This window comes from Meles meles, chromosome 1 (genome assembly GCF_922984935.1).
Source record: "Meles meles chromosome 1, mMelMel3.1 paternal haplotype, whole genome shotgun sequence".
Taxonomy (NCBI): Eukaryota; Metazoa; Chordata; class Mammalia; order Carnivora; family Mustelidae; genus Meles; species Meles meles.
Window position 1 is genome coordinate 202,257,531 of NC_060066.1, and position 19,313 is coordinate 202,276,843.

The 19,313-nt window shown below is 57.2% G+C and overlaps 1 protein-coding gene across 2 annotated transcripts in view; it reads left to right on the forward strand.

The window, feature by feature from the left end:
• Window positions 1-320: 320 nt before the first annotated feature.
• KIF17 (kinesin family member 17) overlaps window positions 321-19,313 on the forward strand; it is a 40,580-nt gene continuing 21,587 nt past the window's right edge. For both annotated transcript variants that reach the window (XM_045981381.1, XM_045981391.1), the window contains exons 1-6: window positions 321-588; window positions 6,045-6,191; window positions 7,203-7,304; window positions 12,082-12,271; window positions 15,052-15,504; window positions 18,689-18,798. In XM_045981381.1, coding sequence (XP_045837337.1) covers window positions 358-588; window positions 6,045-6,191; window positions 7,203-7,304; window positions 12,082-12,271; window positions 15,052-15,504; window positions 18,689-18,798 — 1,233 coding nt within the window. In that variant the 5' untranslated portion in view covers window positions 321-357. The remainder of the gene's footprint in view (window positions 589-6,044; window positions 6,192-7,202; window positions 7,305-12,081; window positions 12,272-15,051; window positions 15,505-18,688; window positions 18,799-19,313) is intronic.

Consider the following 19,313-nt stretch of genomic DNA (forward strand, 5'->3'; position numbering starts at 1 on the left):
GCGCGCGTGCCCGCGGGCGGCTGGGGCGGCTCCGGGGCTCCGGTCGTGCGGCGGCGCCTGCAGCGCGGATCCCCCACTGCCTCCTCCCAGGGCCGGGCCTCAGGGACGGGCGAGCCCGGGCGCGGGAGGAGGCGGCGGTCCCGGCTCCGGTCCTGCGACCCCACCGCCGCGCCCCTCCTCTTCTCGGGGCGCTCCGCGGGGAGTCCCGGCCCCCGGCGGCGGGCGCGGCCCCGCCCCCGCCGCGAGGCCCCCGCCCCCCGCGCCCGGCGCTGGCCCCGCCCCCTGACCCCGAAGGTCCTGAGTCCCGGCCGCACCGCCCACGTCGGGCCGCGCCGGGTGGACCCCGGCCGAGGCGCCATGGCCTCGGAGTCGGTGAAGGTGGTGGTGCGCTGCCGCCCCATGAACCAGCGGGAGCGGGAGCTGAACTGCCAGCCCGTGGTGACGGTGGACTCCGCGCGCGGCCAGTGCTTCATCCAGAACCCGGGCGCCGCTGACGAGCCGCCCAAGCAGTTCACCTTCGACGGCGCCTACTCCATGGACCACTTCACCGAGCAGATCTACAACGAGATCGCCTACCCGCTGGTGGAGGTGAGGGCGCCCGGGAGGCCGCCACCCGGGGGGCCTGGGGGGACAGCGCTGTCCCCGAGCTGGGCCGGGACGCCCCTCTGGAGGAAGTAGGTGGACACCAACAGGTTGGGCTGAAGTCTTTTGTCTAGGTAGGAGACAGCTGGAACCCACCTACCACGTCCAGGTTCCGGTGTCCACTGTCTGCAAGGCCAGAGCTGGCCCTCGCCCCCACCCCTCCCAGCCCCCTGCCCACAAGAGCTCCTCCAGCCTCCGGGACTGCCTGCCCTCCACCGTCAGCTGAGGAGCTGAGGACTTCTCCAACGCTCAAGCCTCTCCCCCCAGCCTCCTCCTCCTCTTCCCTGGCTGTAGCCTCTGCTTTCTCCCCTCAGCATCCAGAATCCTCTCTCATCCTCCCTCCTACAAGGATCTCGGCTTCCCTCCTTTCTGCCTTTGTCTGGGAGGAGCAGAAACCGTTTCCCTTTGGTCTAACCCATCATCATCTTCCTCTCAGCAGTTGAGGAACAAAGAGGCAACACCAGTTTGTCACCCTTCATAGGGCTTTTGCTTTCCAGAGAACTCACACTAGTCACTTGCACATTTCACAGATGGGGAGACTGAGGCCCAGAAGAGGGAAACTTGCCCAGGCTTCCAGCAGAGGAGTGGCTGGAGCTATGCCTCATGTCTTCTGGCCACGGGCTCTTCCCAAGGCATCTCCCCAGCCGCTCAGTGAGTCATTAGTTAAGTGTGATGTCACAGGTTGTCCCAGGGAAAAAGGGAGAACTTTGGGAAATGGTGCTTACACCCTCCCTCGCTTGAAGCGTCCCAAGGCATATTCAGGTACCTGAGGCTCTGGAGGGTCCTGCAGTGAAGAAACTGATTTGACTTCCTAAACCCAGTGTTTCCAAAATGTGTGGTAGAACCTTTGTTGTTTTCGCTGGCAGGCCAGTTAAATCCTCCAGAGCACCTTCTCTACCCCATTTCTCTACCAGGCTCAAAGCCCTCCCTTGAGATCATTGAAGTGTTCTGAAGCCCAGAACTCCCCAGTGGTCAGGGCCCTATGGAAATGATGCCCGGGAGACAAGGGCAGCTCTCCCTAGCTTGTGGTCCCAGATGCTGGGGATGGCTAGGCTGTCCTTCTGCACTGGGAGGCTGTCGCACTCCTAGGCTGGAAGGGACCTGAGGGGTTGTGTCTGGTGCAACCCCTCTCCCCACTGGGTCCTTGAATGTCCACCCAGTAGCAGAAGTTCACTATTCCCAAAGCAGCCCCTTTCCCCTTTGCTGCTTGGCTTCTAGAAGACCGTTTTTCATGGTCAGAGTTTGTGTCCCTGAAGCTTTTAGCCACCTGTCCTGGCTCTGTCCCTGAGGCCCTACAGACCTTCTCTGCTCCCTTTTCCAGGGTTGGCCCCTTAGAGATTTAAAGATTCTGAGATTGAGTCCTCCTTGGCCTTGCTCGTGGGTCCCTGCCTCATCCTGGAAGTACTCCCCTGAGCACTTCCTCAGAAAACCCCAGCCCCAGGTAGGAGACACTAAGGACACAGTGTTTCTATCACATCTCCCCTCTGGCTCTCCCTCCTGTCTTGAGTTCCCCACTACTTGGGATTCTCTGCAAGACACCTGCCTCTGGACATCCCCCAGAGCCTCGAATTCAACATGACAGAAGCTCATTTTCATTCATTCACCCATTCATTCACCCTTTCACCCATTTAGCTCCACACCAGGCCGGTCCTTGGCTTGGGGAGCACAGCCCTGAAAGGCATGGCCTCTGCCCTCGGTTAGCTCATGGTCATGGGGAGGAGCAGCTAAGCTAATACACCAATTCCAGCCCCCTGCCCACATTCCAGGGTTGTAATACTACAATCGAAGGTGATGAAGGGGAGATGAAGCCTGGGGCATGTTGACAGCTAGAGAACCTGGGCTTGGAGGGTATAGGAAGAGAGGGGAAGGCTGGGAGGGCTTCCTGAAAGTGGTGAGGTTTAAGTTGAGACCTGAAGAATGAGAGGAGTAAGCCAGGTAGGAAGGTGGAGGCAAGGACCTTCCAGGTGGAGGCCTACATTTGACTCTGGGGACAAGTATAGAGCTGGAGGTCCTCATTCTTGGTGGGAAAACTGAGGTCTGGAGTATCACAGAATGAGTTAGGGGTGGTTTTGATACTCAGCACAGTGCCTGGTCCCGTGCTCCATCCTGCTGCCTCCCATTAAATGAGCAGCACGTGGAGCACAGCAGCTATGCTCGTTAGGAGCCAGGGGGCTGTGGGTCTGCCCGGCGGGGCTCTGAGACCGCTTCAGGCTCTCCTGGAGCTCCTGCCACCTCCATGGGGCCTCCAAGGGCCTCCCATCCAGGCCCTTGACTCTGGGTCCCTATTGCACAAAGCCCCCAGCACTTCTGACTGCCCCTTCCTGCCCTTTTCTTTCCTGCTTCTCCAGCCTCAAATCCAGTCCCTATTCCTGATCTTCTCTGTCCCTGGGCGATCTCTTTGGCTTTCCTGGGTGCTGCCCACCCTAAACCCACCCCCCCTGCCTCCTCACCCCATTCTCACCTGAGCTCCTCACCTCCGCGCCTGGCCTGCCACCTGGTCGACGGTCTCTTTCCTAGCCAGTGACTTTGCCATCTGCCCCTTCTCCCGGCTTCACACCCATGGCCTTGGATTTGCCCCTGATGAGCTGTCCCCAGCCCACCCACAGGCCAGGTACCATGACTTCCACCATGCCCAGACATCAGTGCAATAGAAGCCATGGGATTCGTTCCCCAGATGGGACATTCCGTGGTGTGGTTGGGAAGGGGCGGAAGGGGGACATGAGGCAGTTTAGGACAGATGCTCTAGAAAAAATTTTTTTAAGGTTTATTTATTTCAGAGAGAGAGAGAGGGGGGGGGAGAGAGAGAGAAAACCCAAGTGGGGAGAGGGGCAAAGGGAGAGGGAGAGAAGCAGGCTGAATCCCAAGACCCTGAGATCACGACCTGAGCTGAAATCAGGAGCCACACGTTTGACCAACCAAGCCACCCAGGCGCCCCTGGACAGATGCTTTTAATTTCAGTTGCAATAGTTACATGTTTAATGTAAGGGAAGAAAAGTACTCAGCACATCCAGCCTGTAAAGCAGTTTCATGGGAATTACTGCCAAGGGTGACAGCAAGTTAAAAAGAGAATCCGTTAGCCATTGATTTCCTGCAAGTCTGCTGGTTGGTATGAGAGCAGGGAGACGTGTGGACCCTGGCGGGGAGGAACGAGGGGCCACAGTCAGGACCTGTTCCTCGGGCAAGCTTGTCCCTTGCAGGTCTGGAGGTATCACTTGATGGGTGAAAACTTTTTGAAATCCTATGTTTTGCCTTAAAAATGCACATAAAATTGTTTTCTACCTCGCTGCGGAACGATATGCTGTTCTGTAGAACTTTCTGCAGCGGCGGAAATGTTCTGTATCGAGCTCCCACCGGCCGTCAACGGCAGGTGAGCGCCTGAACAGAGGCTAGTGCTACTGAAGGACTGAATTTTAATTTTGTTTAAAGTCAAGTTAAATTTAAATAACTACGGGGCGCCTGGGTGGCTCAGTGGGTTAAAGCCTCTGTCTTCGGCTCAGGTCATGATCCCAGGGTCCTGGGATCGAGTCCCGCATCGGGCTCTCTGCTGGGTGAGGAGCCTGCTTCCTCCTCTCTCTCTGCCTGCTTCTCTGCCTACTTATGATCTGTCAAATAAATAAATAAAATCTTTAAAAAAAATTTAAATAACTACATGTGGCTAGTGGCCGCCCCATTGAAGAGCCCAGCTCTGGAGCAAGGATTTCCAGTACAAATGTAACGTGAGCCACATGCTTAATTTAAATGTTCTAGTAAGCACATTTTATTTTATTAAGATATTTGTTGTTTTATATATATGATTTGTGAGAGGTGTGACTTTTTAATTTTTAATTTAATTAAAAATTTTTTTAAGATTTTTATTATTTATTTATTTATTTTTAAAGAATTTATTTATTTATTTGACAGACAGAGATCACAAGTAGGCAGAGAGGCAGGCAAAGAGAGAGGAGGAAGTAGGCTCTCCGCCAGGACCCTGGGATCATGACATGAGCTGAAGGCAGAGGCTTTAAGCCACTGAGCCACCCAGGTGCCCCCCAACTGAGCATTTTAAAAAGGCAAAGGAAACAAAATGAAATTAGCTTTAATAATAAATTCTGCTTAACCCAGTATACCCAAAATTTTATTTCAAGAAAACGCGCCGATAAAGGTTGTCATGCACGGATAGTGGGGTATTTCCCATTCTTCCTTCATGCAGTCTTTGAACTCAGCCGCGCTTTACACTGTAGCGTGTTTCCATGCAGATGCTCGAGTGTCAACAGTTACAATGAAATGAAACAAAAAATAAAGTGATGCTTAATGGAAAACCATTTCCTACTGCTTCAGTTAAATGTAAATGACCTAAATCAAATCAAAGAAATTCAGTTTCTCCGTCCCACTGGGCCCATTTCTAGCATGGCTGCTGGCTGCCCTGCCCGCCAGTGAAGCCATCTCTGTTTGCGTGTAGAACACCTTCTCCGGGTTTGGGTGACGCAGGTACTCTGGGCCCAGCACCATGTTGATCCTGGGGCTGCAGGTGTCCCCGGCTCTGAGGTTGCCAACAGGTGACCGGTCTGCCCTGCCTGCCCCCTTGGTCTGCCCTGCCCGCCCCACACTGACAGGGGGCTGTCCCTTCATGCAGCCCCCCTCCCTCTGATGAGGTGCAGGAACCCACACAGCGTTCAGGGCTTCCTTGGACGGAGCAAAGGTGCTTGTCCAGTTCTGCCCATAAAAATGAGGCCGAGGCCTCCGAGAAGCTGTGAATCGTGACTTGGGGTCTCTTCCAGCAGGAACCCCTGGGGATGCCGGGCCCCACAGTGGTCCACAGGATGGGTCTTTGCAGTGTCGCTGGGCAAAGATGCCAGGTGGGCCCTCGGGGCCTGGGAGCAGCTGTCCTATGCTGACACAGGCTCCCCCCTCCTCCAGGCTGAGTTTAGAATCGATGAGCTCATGAGCTCTTGCAAGGGCGGGACTGGGGTCATGCCTTGTTCATCACTGTGTCCCCAGCTACACCCGCGCCTACGGAATGAATAAATGTGTCCGTGAATGAAGACCGATGTCAGTGCTGCTCTGATTTCCTTCCTGTCTTCCCTCCCCTCCTCCCTCTCCACCTGCCCTCAGCCTCTGCCCGCGCTCCCATCAGCCCGGAAGGCCATCCTCTTCCTGAACCCTGAGCCACCCTGTGGCTCCCCCTCTTCTGTCTGCACCCCCCAGGAGGCTCTGGGATGCCCTCCTTGTCCTCCCTCTCCTTGCTGCTCCCCGGACACCTCCGCTTGCCTGGTACGAGGGTCACTTGCATGTGTCAGGCAGAGCGGGGCTCACTCGTCTCTGCACTGCCTGCCGGCCGGGTGCCATCTTGAGACCCGGGAAGGGGCCCCGAGTCCTGCTGGGCCCGGCCAGCTGAGCACCGGGCTTGTGGTCCCCCCACGCAGGGTGTCACCGAGGGCTACAATGGCACCATCTTCGCCTACGGTCAGACGGGCAGCGGGAAGTCCTTCACCATGCAGGGCCTGCCGGACCCGCCTTCCCAGAGAGGCGTCATCCCCAGGGCCTTCGAGCACGTTTTCGAGAGTGTCCAGGTAGGGGCCTCGCGGCGGGAAGGGGCAGGGCTGGCACTTGGGGCCTGGGGGCTCCCCACACGTTCCGGCAAGGGGTCCTGGAGCACCGGTGCCCTACAGCAAGGACTCTGAGCACATCGGAGACTGCCGTGACCTCTGCCGTGAGCAGAGACAGGCTCTGGTTTCTGAAAGGGGGATGGGAGAAGAACATCACATTGAGAAAACTCTGCGCCCAGTTCCATGTTTTTCTCCTGCATTTTGGGACTTTAACGTTTTATTTGCTGTCCCACGTGGACCCGATGACCCAGATCGCTGGCCTGAGAAGGGGTTGCAACAATTAATGAAGCAGTTGCTACTGACCAAGCCTAGTGGGAAGCCCTTTGCGTCATATCTCACAGAACCCCCACCCTTGCCCGGGAGATCTCCATTATCCCCATTTTCGACATAGGGAAGCCCAGACTTACCTGCCCTTCTATGCAGGGCAAGACTGGGGGTCCCGGTGTCTGGGCTGCAGGTGAGGACTGCCTTGGTGGCCAGTCCTGGCCATGAGCAGAGAGAGATCCTTTCATCGGGGAGATGGCATTGTGGGGCCTGTGACCCCAGTCAGCCACAGAGTCTACCGTTCCTGCTCCCAGGACTCATTTTGTGCCCTCCCTCGGCCCCCGGGAACGTTAGCAACGAGGAAGGATCAGACCACATAGCCAGTGCTTGGTCCTTACTTTGGCCTCAGTTTCTCTACCTGAATAATGGGGAGACCTCTCTCACTTCCTTTCCTATGAGACAGTGGAGAGAGCATGCGACAGTAGCAGTATGAGAATTAAGCAAGTCAGAGGAGCCCATGGGCCCAAGGGCCTGGAGTGGAGGGGTGGGCAGCTGGCCAGGCAGGCAGGCAGGGCCAGGAGGGCTTGGGGACTCCCCTCCCATTGACGTCGCGCCTTTCATTAGGTCCTGGCTGCAGAGGGTGTAGGGGGCTGGGTCCGTGTTGGCAGTAGGCACTCAGGTGTCTTGGCTGTCCCTGTTCACACCTGGCAGTGTGCAGAGAATACCAAGTTCCTGGTCCGGGCCTCCTACCTGGAGATCTACAACGAAGATGTCCGTGACCTGCTGGGGACGGACACCAAGCAGAAGCTGGAGGTGGGTGTGAACATGGCCCGGGGCGGTGGGGGGGAGCCGAGGGAGGGGAGAGGCTGGCATCTTTGCTCCCTCAGAAGCACGGGGAAGGTATCCTGGAGCCACACGCGCTGATTCAGATGAGAGTGGGGACTTTTGAACTTGAATTTTGGAGGATTCTCAGAGTCCCTGGTGCAGGGGAGGCGCTCACAGGCCTACCCCCGACCACACAGTAGAGGACTGCACCTTACCTGGGCTCAGGCACGTACATCTGGTGAAGAAGATGGGGTTTTGTACTAGATTTCATTTGAAAAATAGGTTCCACTTCTAAAACACATACTTAAAAGTGTCAAGGGGCCCCCAAAACTAGAAGGAAGGTGATAATGATTATCGTTCATTGAGTTCTCTCTGACGCTGCTCTAGGCACGCGACCCTGTCACTAGTCACAGTGGTCCCATTGGGTAGCTGCTATCCCCAGTCTCCCCGTGTGGGAAGGGATGCTTAGACAGCTTAACTCACTTGCCTCTGTGTGTGGCCAAAACTGGACTTGACTGTCTGTCTGACTTCAAGGTCGTGACTCTCAAACATCCCATTTCACGGTTGTTTGTGGCCTCAGATTCTAGGACTTTGTTCCCCTTTGCAAGGTGTCTGGTGTGGGGCACCCCAGGACCAGTGACATGACCCTTACAAAGTGAGCACCGAAGAGGGCGGCGAGCGTGAGCCCTTCGCAGAGCCCAGCGCACAGAAGGCCTTCAACGTGCGGCTCGGAGGGGTCACACACCATAGGCAGAATTTGACCCTTTGGGGAGCCCAGCGAGGTCAAGTGAGCTGCCAGGGCCCGACAGCCAGTTGGTGGCAAGGCTGGACCCAGGTCTTGGTCTAAGTGGGAGGCCTGGATTATGTGTCCTCTCTGGGACTCTTTAAATGCTGGGACGGCCGGGTCAGGTCCATGGGGGAGAGGCCAGCGCAGGGGACGGGGATGGAGGGGAGACTGAGCCAGTCCTGTGGCCAGAATGCGGAGGCGGGGGAGTACCCCTGACTCCTACGCTTCTTATCTGACCAAGCAACCAGGGGATCTCCCAAGAGGCCCACCTCCTGCAGGGTCAAAATGCCCGAGCTGGGGGAGCATCACCCCCAAGAGGTTACCATGGAGATTCCCATTTTATGGATGAAACGGTTTGAGAAAGAGAAGGTGACTTGCCTGAGGCTAGGAAGCCAGAGTCAGGGTTGGACATTTTCTTTTTTTAAAGATTTAATATAATTAATTAATTGATGAGAATGAGAGTCAGAGAGCAGAGCAAGTAGGGAGGGGCAGAGAGGGAGGGGGAGGAGAGGGAAAGAGTCCCAGGCAGACTCTGCGCTGAGCACGCGGAGCCCAGTGCGGGACTCGATCTCAGGACCCTGAGATCCTGGGATCTTGACCTGAGCGGAAACCAAGAGTCAGACGCTTAACCGTCAAAGGACTGAGCCACTCAGGCATCCCCAGGGTTGGACATTTTCTGTGACGAGCTGCTTAAGTCTCCCCAGGGCCCAATCCTTGACAGAACCAGGTGATGGGGCTGCTGCAGATGCCGCCCGGTCCTCCTGACCCCCGGTGACCCCCAGACTGGACAGGGTGTCGGAAGCACCTGGTTCCCTGATCCCTACCCATGAGGAGGGGGCAGGGCTATGTCCCTACTCCGCTTGAGCCTCCTACTTGTCCCCTGGGCACCCCCCACTGGAGGGGGGGTCCGCGAGTTCCTCTCTGACCTGCGACCACGCTTTGATCCAAGCGAACAGATCAGACCCCAGGCAGCAGCTGTCTTGAAAAATGTGTGTGTTTTGGCCACACTGGGGGAAAATCCCTAAGAATTTGAGCTGGGAAGACCCTTAGAGAGCTTCTAGTCGGCCGTTTCCTAGTACAGATGGAGAAACTGAGTCCCAGGGAAGGGAAGGGACGTGGCCGAGGCTACTCAGCTAGTCATGGTGTTGCTGGCAGACCCTGTGGGAGCTGAGTGATCAGGGGCTGCCCTGCCAGAATGCTTTGGGGTCAGCCACACAGAGAACCCCCCGGGGCACTAAGATGCCAGTAGTGGGCTTCCAGCCAAGGGAAGCACATCCAGCTGGTGACCCGTTCACGCAGCGAAGCCTGGGAAGACCTCTGGTGCCAGGTGCCCCGCCGCGTGCTACAGCAGGTCACACCCTCCCCCCCAGGCCCCATCCTGACGGGCTGGCCCAGCCCCCCAGCCTCAGCGCTCTGCCCTTTCTGGGCTGGGACCTCCGGCCGCCCACCTGCAGTCTTTCTACTGGAGTTGGAGCAGCTGAGTCACAGCTCAGCCCCGAGGCAGGGAGATGGGGGGGGGGGGGGGGAAGCGCAGGACGTTGCTCCCCCGCGTCAGTCCTGAAAGGCCAGCTTGGGGGATCAAGGACCCCTGCCAACCCGCACTGGGGCAGCAGGGAGCTCACCTCCTCTCCTTCCACACCCAGGACCCTAGAAGGGCCTCAAGGACGCAGGCCCTGGGGGCTGGCAGCTGCGCCCCTGCCCCATCCGGGCCCCAGGCCTCAGGCTTAGGGAGTCAGGCTGCTGGGGGTGTCAGTGGCAGACGCACCCGAGACACTCCCCGCCGGGGCCCTGGGTGTGGGGGGTTTGACCCGCTGTCTCCTGGAGAAGGTGCGGATGGGGGCTCCTGGGAACCTCAGGACAGCCTTAGGAGGGGGTGCTGTGCTGACCCTTTATGCCAGAGGAGGAAACAGAGGCTCGGTGCGCCTGGGCGAGGCCAGCCCCCGCGCACACAGTCAGGAAAGGGGGAGGCTGGGTTAGAGTCCAGGTGGCCGGCCCCGCAGCATGGGCTCGGAACCCGTGCTTCCCACAGGGCCTGATGGTTTTGGTAATTAGAGTTGAGTAGATCGGCCCGGACACCACTACCAACCAGCCTCAGGGAACCAGGCCACCCTGGGCGGTGGAGGTAAAGCCCTCGGGGGCCTCTCAGTATACTGGGGGGCAGTGTCAGGAGCCCCTTCTTCCTGGGGCACCTGCCCCTCCCCGGCTGCATCCCAGCTGTTGCCATGGTACCCAGGCTCTGGGCCGGGGTGGAGGGAGTATTTACTCGGGCACTCAGGGCCTCCCTGGGGCAGCAGGACTGGGACCAAGGGGGGCAGGATTGTGGGGGATCATGAGGAAAGTAGGGCAGTGGCGTCACTGCGGGAGGGCTTGCCTCCCCACCCCCATTCCCTGCTGCTCAGGGGCGCCTCCCAGCCCCCCATGCCCTTGGCTGGCGGCGCCCCTCCGCGTACCCACCAGACTGGCCTGTAGCTCCATCCTCTTCTCAGTCCTCCTAGTGGTCTTGCAGAAACAGGGTTTATCATCATCAGACAGAAGAGGGAACCGGGGCCGAGAGAGGCAAATTGACTTCTCTGGCCAGCAAGTGGCAGAGCCAGGCCTCTGACCTAGGAGACCAGGAGCCTGCTGCTCGCTGAGGCTGAGGCAGGGAGCAAGTGCTCACCCCCAGGGCCCAGGGCCCACTGTGTGCAGGCGGCTTCCAGGTCCTGGGGCTGGGGGACAGGTGGGCAGGTGATGGGAGCCAGAGGGCACTACCAGTGCATTTCAGGCCGGCTTCAACCACCCTCTGTTGGCAGGGTCTCCTGCTTCCGTCCTTGGTGTTCTGTCCTCACCCCTACATCCTAGGTCCTCACCCCTACATCCTAGGTCAAGGTCAGCCCTTTGTCATTTCAGACTTCAGTTACTGCGGGATGCTCCGGCTTCTCCATCCCCGGCCTATGGAGCCTTCCATGGCGGGGGAACCCATTGATTCTGATACTAATGGCTCTGTGACCTTCAGCAAACCCCTTCCTGGTCTGTGCCTCTGATGGTTTTCCAGTCCTTCAGTCTGGGTCTGGGTGTTTCTCCACACTTGAGCAGATCGGGCAAGCCTGTGTGTCCGTCCCCTGACCCCACGCAGCGAAGGCCCAGCCCTACGTGGGACCCCAGAGCCGCCGGGAGCAAAGCACCTGAGCCTCTGTGGCTCAGACCAGCAGGGACATGACTTGTCCTAATTCATTCTGATCTTGCCGGGGTGGTTTTATTTCCTCACACTTGAAAAATATTGCATTTCACAGCTCTGTGTCAGCAACAAAACAACTTGGCTGCCTGGAGAGGAAGCAGGGAGCAGTCAGATAAATTAATTTGCTCGCTGCCATCACGCTGAGGACTGGAGGCCGGTTTAAGCTGGGCGCCAGTGGGAGTTCTGGGCAACAAATGGCCCTTTGCCGGCCACGATCCAAGGGCCTGGGACTGTTCCTGTTTCCCTGGAGCCTCAGCAGAGAGGCGATCAGGAGCCCTGTCAAAAGGGCGAAAGAGCAGCTTTCTGAGCCCTTGGGGGACTACGGGGTGAGCCCCTGGAAGCTGAGCGCCCGGGCTAGAACGCCCCTTCATAATAATCCTGCCACCACCAACAGTGTGGACAGCGCCTGGCGTTACAGGGCACTTGCCACGTGCCAGGCCCTGTGCCAAGTGTGGATGGGCCTTATTTGACTGAATGCTCGCCACGTACCTAAGAGATGGGTATCTCATAGCCATTTTACAGATATGGAAAGTGAGGCCCAGAGAAGTTAAGTTACTGGCTCAAGGTCCCACAGCAAGGAAGAAAGAGGTGGGGTGGCTTTGAGGCTGGTTCCATCCGGAGCAAAGCCCCTGCCTGTTGCAGGGACCGTGAGGTGCCTCCCTGCGCTGCAGAAGGGCAGAGGTGACCCGGATGGGCCCTTCCCTGGGTCCCTCGGGGATCCCTGGTCCCACGAGGCTCTGACCCGTCCCTCCCGCCCACAGCTGAAGGAGCACCCGGAGAGGGGCGTGTACGTGAAGGGGCTCTCCATGCACACGGTGCATAGCGTGGCCCAGTGTGAGCGCATCATGGAGACGGGCTGGAAGAACCGCTCAGTGGGCTACACGCTGATGAACAAGGACTCCTCGCGCTCCCACTCCATCTTCACCATCAGCATCGAGATCTACGCCGTGGGTACGTGCAGGGGCTGCTGGGGGTGCGGGAGCCGGAGCCGGGCGCCGAGACCTTCCATCCGAAACTGGGAGAAGGTGCTCAGACGGCCTGGAGGCCGCCCAGGAGGACCCTCCTGTGCTAGGTAGGGGCCAGGTTTCCCAGATAAGCAGCAGCATCAATACTGCCGCTGGCTGTCACACTGAGCACCTACTATGCGCCACGCAGTTTCAGTGCATTAGCTTTATTCCTTGCCACAGCCCAGGAGGTGGCTACCAGCATCTTCCGCATTTTACAAATGAGGAAACTGAGGTCCCGCAACTAGAAAGCGTCAGAGCTGGGCCTCGATCCCAGGGCTCTGTCTCCAGCGTGTTCTGCCTGGACCTTTCAGTGTCTCCTCTTTCTCTGTGGTGCTCCCCACCCTTCAGTCATCCCCCATGCCCTCCTGTCTAGAAGAGTCCCTGAGGAAGGGAAGAAACTCGTATTTATTTCTGGCGGCTGGTAGCGGCTGTGCTAAGCACTTCCCAGGCTTCCTTCCGTTTACAGCCCATGGGAGTCCTAGAGGCAGGCGTTCTCATTGCCATTTTACAGACGGGAAAACTGAGGCTCTCAGAGGTGCAGTGGCTTGCTTGTGCAGGGTCCCACTGATAAGTGGGGGAGCTGGGGTTCGAACTTGATTCTCTCTGACATCTGGGCTTTTCCAATAACACGGCAGCTGCCTCCAAGTCCATCATGGATAGAACTCTCTAGAACACTGCAGCAGGAAGCAGCCTCCGCCCAACCAGAAACATAATCCTGGAGAGATCCTGGACCCAAGGTCAAAGCCGGGGTACCTCCCACGACATCGCCCAACATGTGGGGTGACCTGGCCCCAGGCCAACTGCCAGGTGCTTGCTGGGTCTGAGTCTCCCCAGGGTGCTGATATGGGTTGGGCAGGGTCAGTGAGGTCACGGTGTCCTGCCATGAGGCTGTGCTTGGGGGACAGGACCTAGGGCAGGTGAGGAAGGATCTGGACAGGGTGCCTTTGGGGGTGCCCCTTGGTCTTTGCAGGAGGGTTTGAAGGATGGAGCAGGCTGCCTGGAGACAGGCTTTTAAACATATTTATTTTTCTATTTTTAAAAATTTTTTTAGTGAGTGTGTGTGTGAGCAGGGAGGGGGGCAGAGGGAGAGGGAGAATGTCAAGCAGGGCTTCATCTCATGACTCCAAGATCACAATCTGAACCAAAATCAAGAGTCGGGCACTTAACCAAACGAGCCACCCAGGCGCCCTGTAAATAAATTTAAAAGATGTTTATCATTGTCATTATAAAATAAGTTCAATAATGCTATTTAGGAATTAGAGAAAGGTAGGTAATATTACTCATAAACACACCTATTGGTGTTTGAGTGTACTGGGGTTTTTTGGTCCTTATTATCCTGTGAAATTTATAAAAACAATCGAACTCTTACGCTGTAAGAGTTTCTCCCTTGCGTCCCATTCCCCACGCCGTCCCCGAGCATCGTTCCTGCCTGGTCTTGGAGACCCTGGGTGCTGGCTGAAGGAGGGCGCGTCTCTCCTGTGCTTTTCTAACCAATCTTTAGAGGGCAGTGAGGCTGTTTCCTGTTCGGGGGTGTTGTAATCAATGCTACCATGAACATCTTGATGCACCAAGCCTTTTCTGTTTTTACAGTCGTCTCCTCTGATAACACTTTCGGGAGCGGACCTCCTGGGGCGAAGGGTACAAACCTGTTTAAGGCTCCGGGTACATTCAGGCAAGAGCCCAAGTTTCCAGTCCCTCTGTCCTGCTGCTGCTTTAAAAAAAAAAATAGCCCCAAACCTCAAGCCCTTCATGTGTCCAAGTCTCTCTTGGGTACCAGCCGGACTCGCTACTGATTTAGTCCAGGTTGCTGTGTGCATGGGCACCACGAGGCCAGTTCTGGTTTCAACCCGCAGGAGACCGAGGAGGAGGGCTCCGGCCCCTCCGCCTGCCTCCCCGCGCCCATCTCATGGGAACTGAGTCAAGCTGTTTTCCCCAAGTTTCAGAGCGACTAAGATACAGAATCAAGATTGGACACCCAAGATCTGTGCCTTCAAAACCTGTGCTCTGAGCCGTGTTACCAGCCAGGGCCCGACTCCTGTCACCCTCACCACTGGGGTCTGCCTTGTCCACATGACCTTGGTCACCGCAGATCCAGGCTTGTTCTCGGGGGTACGAGCCCCTGCTGTGTGCTGGGCCCTGAGTCAACTCTGTAAAAACGTGCCCTCCATTTACTTGACTCCTCCCAACAACCAGCCCGAGTGTGGAGCTGCCGTTTAGTCTCATTTTGTGGCTGTGAGAATGGAGGACCAGAGAGGTGCAGGGCTCTGCTAAGGTCACACAGCAAGGAGGAGGCGGGGCGGGGCTGGGAACCAGGTCCAAGAGCCTCTAAAGCCAATGTCTTTTGCAGTGAAGGATACAAGGCCCTGGGTGACCCAGTCACATCTCCCCACTCTTGGCCCCACAGGGAATCTGGGGGAGCCATTGTGATCACTAAAAGAAATCCCCCCTACGCTCAGAGAATAGTCTGGACCTTCTAGCCTCTACTCCCCGAGTCAAGCAGCCCTGTGTTCTGACCTTGGGTCTGCCACTTAGCGGCGGTGTGACCTTGGGCCAGTTAGATGCCTTTCTGAACCTCAGTTTCCTCTTCTGTAAGATGGGGATGGTGACAGCGCCTCTCTCAGGGGCTCCTATGTGGCTGGTGGTGGGAGCGCTGGGTGCTTGTGACTAAGTGCCCCACGTGGGACTCACCAAAAGCCCCTCACCTTCCGCCTGGTCCGTCCACAGATGAGCGGGGCCAGGACCACCTCCGTGCCGGCAAGCTGAACCTGGTGGACCTGGCGGGCAGCGAGCGGCAGTCCAAGACGGGTGCCACGGGGGAGCGGCTCAAGGAGGCCACCAAGATCAACCTCTCACTGTCGGCCCTGGGCAACGTCATCTCGGCCCTGGTGGACGGGCGCTGTAAACACATCCCCTACCGGGACTCGAAGCTGACGCGGCTGCTGCAGGACTCGCTCGGCGGCAACACGAAGACGCTGATGGTGGCCTGCCTGTCACCCGCGGACAACAACTATGACGAGACGCTCAGCACCCTGCGCTACGCCAACCGGGCCAAGAATATCAAGAACAAGCCACGCATCAACGAGGACCCCAAGGACGCCCTCCTGCGCGAGTACCAGGAGGAGATCAAGAAGCTGAAGGAGATCCTGGCCCAGCAGATGAGCCCCGGCAACCTGGCAGGTGGGTGGCTGGGGGAGTGGGGGCAGGAAGGCCCAGGGCTGGGGACAGAGCCCCCCCCCCCCCCCCGCCTCTGTTTAGTCTTCTGCCTCTGGCTGCCCATCCGAGAGACTCAGAAGCAAAGCCCCGTCTCCTCTCCACATCCTGTGAGCGTGAACAGTCATCAAGAGCCGGCTCGGTGGTGGTCGGAGGCCCTCTGCTCCCCCGGGGACTCGGGAAGGGGTCTCTTTGGTCTGTTCCGTCAGCCGCCGGCTTGCCGCCTCCTGGCCATGCAGCCACCATCCCACCTGTGTGCCTGCTGTCTCTGTGGCAGCATCGTGACACCGTGCTGCCGAGCAACGGGTGATTCACTCCCCCGTGTCCCACCCCCACTCAGGCACCTTGTGATTGCAGCTCTCACACCCAGGTGTTTGGTTGTCATCCGGCAAGGAGAGATCTCTATGTGCAGCTCGGGCTCTCTGGGGTCCTTGCACATTCTGGGGTTTTCTTTTTTTTTTTTTTTTAAGATTTTATTTATTTATTTGACAGACAGAGATCACAAGTAGGCAGAGAGGCAGGCAGAGAGAGAGAGGGGGAAGCAGGCTCCCTGCGGAGCAGAGAGCCCCATGCGGGGCTCGATCCCAAGACCCTGAGATCATGACCTGAGCTGAAGGCAGAGGCTTTAACCCACTGAATCACCCAGGCGCCCCTCTGGGGTTTTCTTTACTGGAGAATTCCCCGGGGAAGGGAGCACAAATGAGCCTGAGTCTATCTATTCACTCATTTACCTCCCTACCCACCTTCCTTTCTACTGTCCTTTCTGTCCGTCCTTTCTACATACCCATTCATCTATCACCTGTCTACCCGTCCATCCATCCATCCATCCATCCACCCATGCACTTAACTGTCCACCTACCCGCCCACTCACACACCCACCCATCCACATACCCACCTACCAGCCACCCATCTACCCACACATCCATCCACCCATCCAACCATCCACCCACCCAAAGCTCACTGAGCAGCCCCCGTATGTGGACCTGTGCTGGGCACTGACAGACCAGAGTGAATCCGATCCAGGCTCTGCCTCAGGGGCTTCTAGTCTGGGGGAGAAGGACACGCCAGCAGACAGTACACATAGGTCAGAGAGCCAAACTGGCCACTAGAGGGCAGAAGTGGGTAAATTACCAAGTCTGTTTGGGGGTAGGGTGTGGTCAGTCAGGGAAGGCTTCACAGAGGAGGTGATTGAGCAGAGTCTTGGAGGCAGAGAGGTCTCCCTGTTAGCCAGGATGAGAGTGGCCAGACTGTGCAAAGATGCACAAAACTGTCATGCCGGCAGCCTGCCGAGTCGGGCGCTGGGAGACGACCAGTAAGGGCTGGACATGCTGGGCTGAAGCGGGCCTTGAGCGCTGAGGTGAGAGATCTCCCCAGCAGTCTGCCTTCCTCCTCTTTCCTCGCTTCCCCACCTCTGCCCCTGCTCATCACCAGGACCTCCCCTCTTCCCACACTCCCTCCGAGGTGGCCTCACCTTGTGGCTTTAAACACCATCTCTGGGCTCTGGCTCCCGTGTGGCACCCCCAGCCTGGCCGTGTGGTTTGTGTCTAGGTCTTCATTCATAAAGGGGCCTTGGAGAGGTCAGTGTTACACTAGAAACAAGAGGATGGGACAGCACATGAGGCCACATGTCCTGGGGAGGTCCGGGTGGGGGGGCTCCAGCGTCGGTCAGGAGACAGTGAGGAGCGAGGGGGATCCGGAGCCAGAGCTGGATTTGGAGCCATGACTGGGGTTTCTATGGGAAAGTCTGGGCAGGAGCAACAGCCCAGGAAGGGCTGCGTTGAAGGATTCCTGTGGGCGGAGGCTCAGGGGCAGTCACGCCCCAGGGGACTTAGGGCAGGGGAAATCCTGGTTGGGAGTGCAAGTCAGATGGAGGGGCGGGACAGGTGCATCGCTTGGTTGGCAGGTGAAATGTGGGCTGATAGTTTGTTTGCTTTCTCTAGGAATTAGCCGGCCTGGCCAGGGGCCATCTCTCCCTGGCTGGCAAGTCTCCGGCTATATCAAACATCACAAAATAGAGACAATTTAAAAACAGTTGCGACGCAGTGTCCTCTGAATTCCAGACTTGAACATCCAGCTGTTGAGGGATCGTTTGGAACTTAACGTGTCTGACACTGAGCTCTTGATCCCCACAAGCCTGCCGGTCCCCGCGCAGGGGATGGCAATCCTTTTCCTTCTGAGTATTCAACCCCCAAACCCTAGGGTGGCCCTTGGCTTCTCGTTTTCGCTCAAGCCTGTGTCCAATCTAGCAGCAGATCTTGTCTCTACCTTTAAGAGATGTCCAGAATCTGTCCACCGTGGTCCCCTGAGTCGCTACTTGAATTACTAGGGGGCACCCCAACAGGTATCCAGGAGTCTGTCCTTATCCCCCTCAGTCCATTCCCCACACAGCAGCCAGGGAGTTCCTGTCCAAATGCGTGTCCTTTTACTGCCCTGCACAACCCCCCTGGCCTGTTTAACTGAGTCAAATCCAAAGTCATCAGCACAGCTTTCAGTGTCCCTGTGATCCCCCCAAGCCCTCTCTGAGCTCCTCGTCACCTGTTCTCTCCCTCCCTTACTCCGTTTCAGCCACACTGGCTTCCTGGCTGTTCCTGGAACAGTCCAGGCCCACCTCCTGCCACAGGACCTTTGCACTCACTGCTCTCTTCTGTCTGGAAAGCTCTTCCCTAAGATCTCTGCTTGCCTCTCTCTCTTCTCTCTCCCACTTCCTTCAGGTCACTGCCTCTGCCTTACCTTATCGAAGAGGTCCTCCCTGAACACGCTGTTCAAATTGCACCCCCTCCCCTTGGTTCTTACTCCTGAACACCATCCCCGCTTTCTCTCTCTTGCTAGAACACGTCTACTTATAACATGTTAGCATTTTGCTTATTTACTGTGTGTCCCTTCTTCCTCTGTTTGAAAACTCAGTGTGGGTGTGGAGTGTTGTCTGTTTTGTTTAATGCTGGGTCGCCAGTGCCTAGAACATGCAGGTGCTCAAGAAATATTTGTTGAATGACTGAGTAAATTAGTATTTTACATAGAGGTGTGCTTGAAAGAAACTCAGTGCTGTGAAGTGTTTTGCATAAGTCTGTGGTTGTCTCTTTCCAGATTTTGGCTTGGTTCTCTCAGACTCTGCGCAGCTTGGTCACAGCCCTTCCTTCTGTCTCTCTCCCAGACCTGCTGTCCAGTCAGGCCCCCCTAAATGCTGTCCAGACTGAGAAGAAGCTGGCGCCCCCACCGGTGATCCAGCCTGACACAGAGGCTGAGAAGCAGCTGATCCGGGAGGTGAGACCCCGGAGTAGGTGGGAGAAAGGCAGGCAGGTGGGACCCAGCAGGAGAGCACCTGCCAAATGATATCATTTTACCCCCACCAGAATCGTGGGCTTTTTACCTCAGTCTCCCTTTTGGAGCTAGGTGCTGTGACTCGCCCAAGGTCACCCAGCTAAGGAGAGTCTGAGTGGGATTTGAACTCAGGTCCTGACTCCAGGAAGGATTTGAACTCAGGTCCTGACTCCAGAATCCATTCCCCATCAGGGTCTACATGGGGAGCACAGGGAGGACTGTGGGGTGCTGTCTCTTTTCCGTACCATAGGAAGGGGGGTGACTGCGGGTTGTTGGAAATGGACGCCTTCCTGGTGGTGGAAACAGCTTGAGCTGGGCAGAGGGGACAGAGTGGAAGGAATTGGTCACTTTGTCAGGTGCCCACAAGTCAGAGGCTGAGAGTCAGGTGCCCTGGCTGGGCAATGGGGAGGCCCAGCACTCATTTGACCTGTGGGTAAGTGGGATGTTGGCCTCCCAGA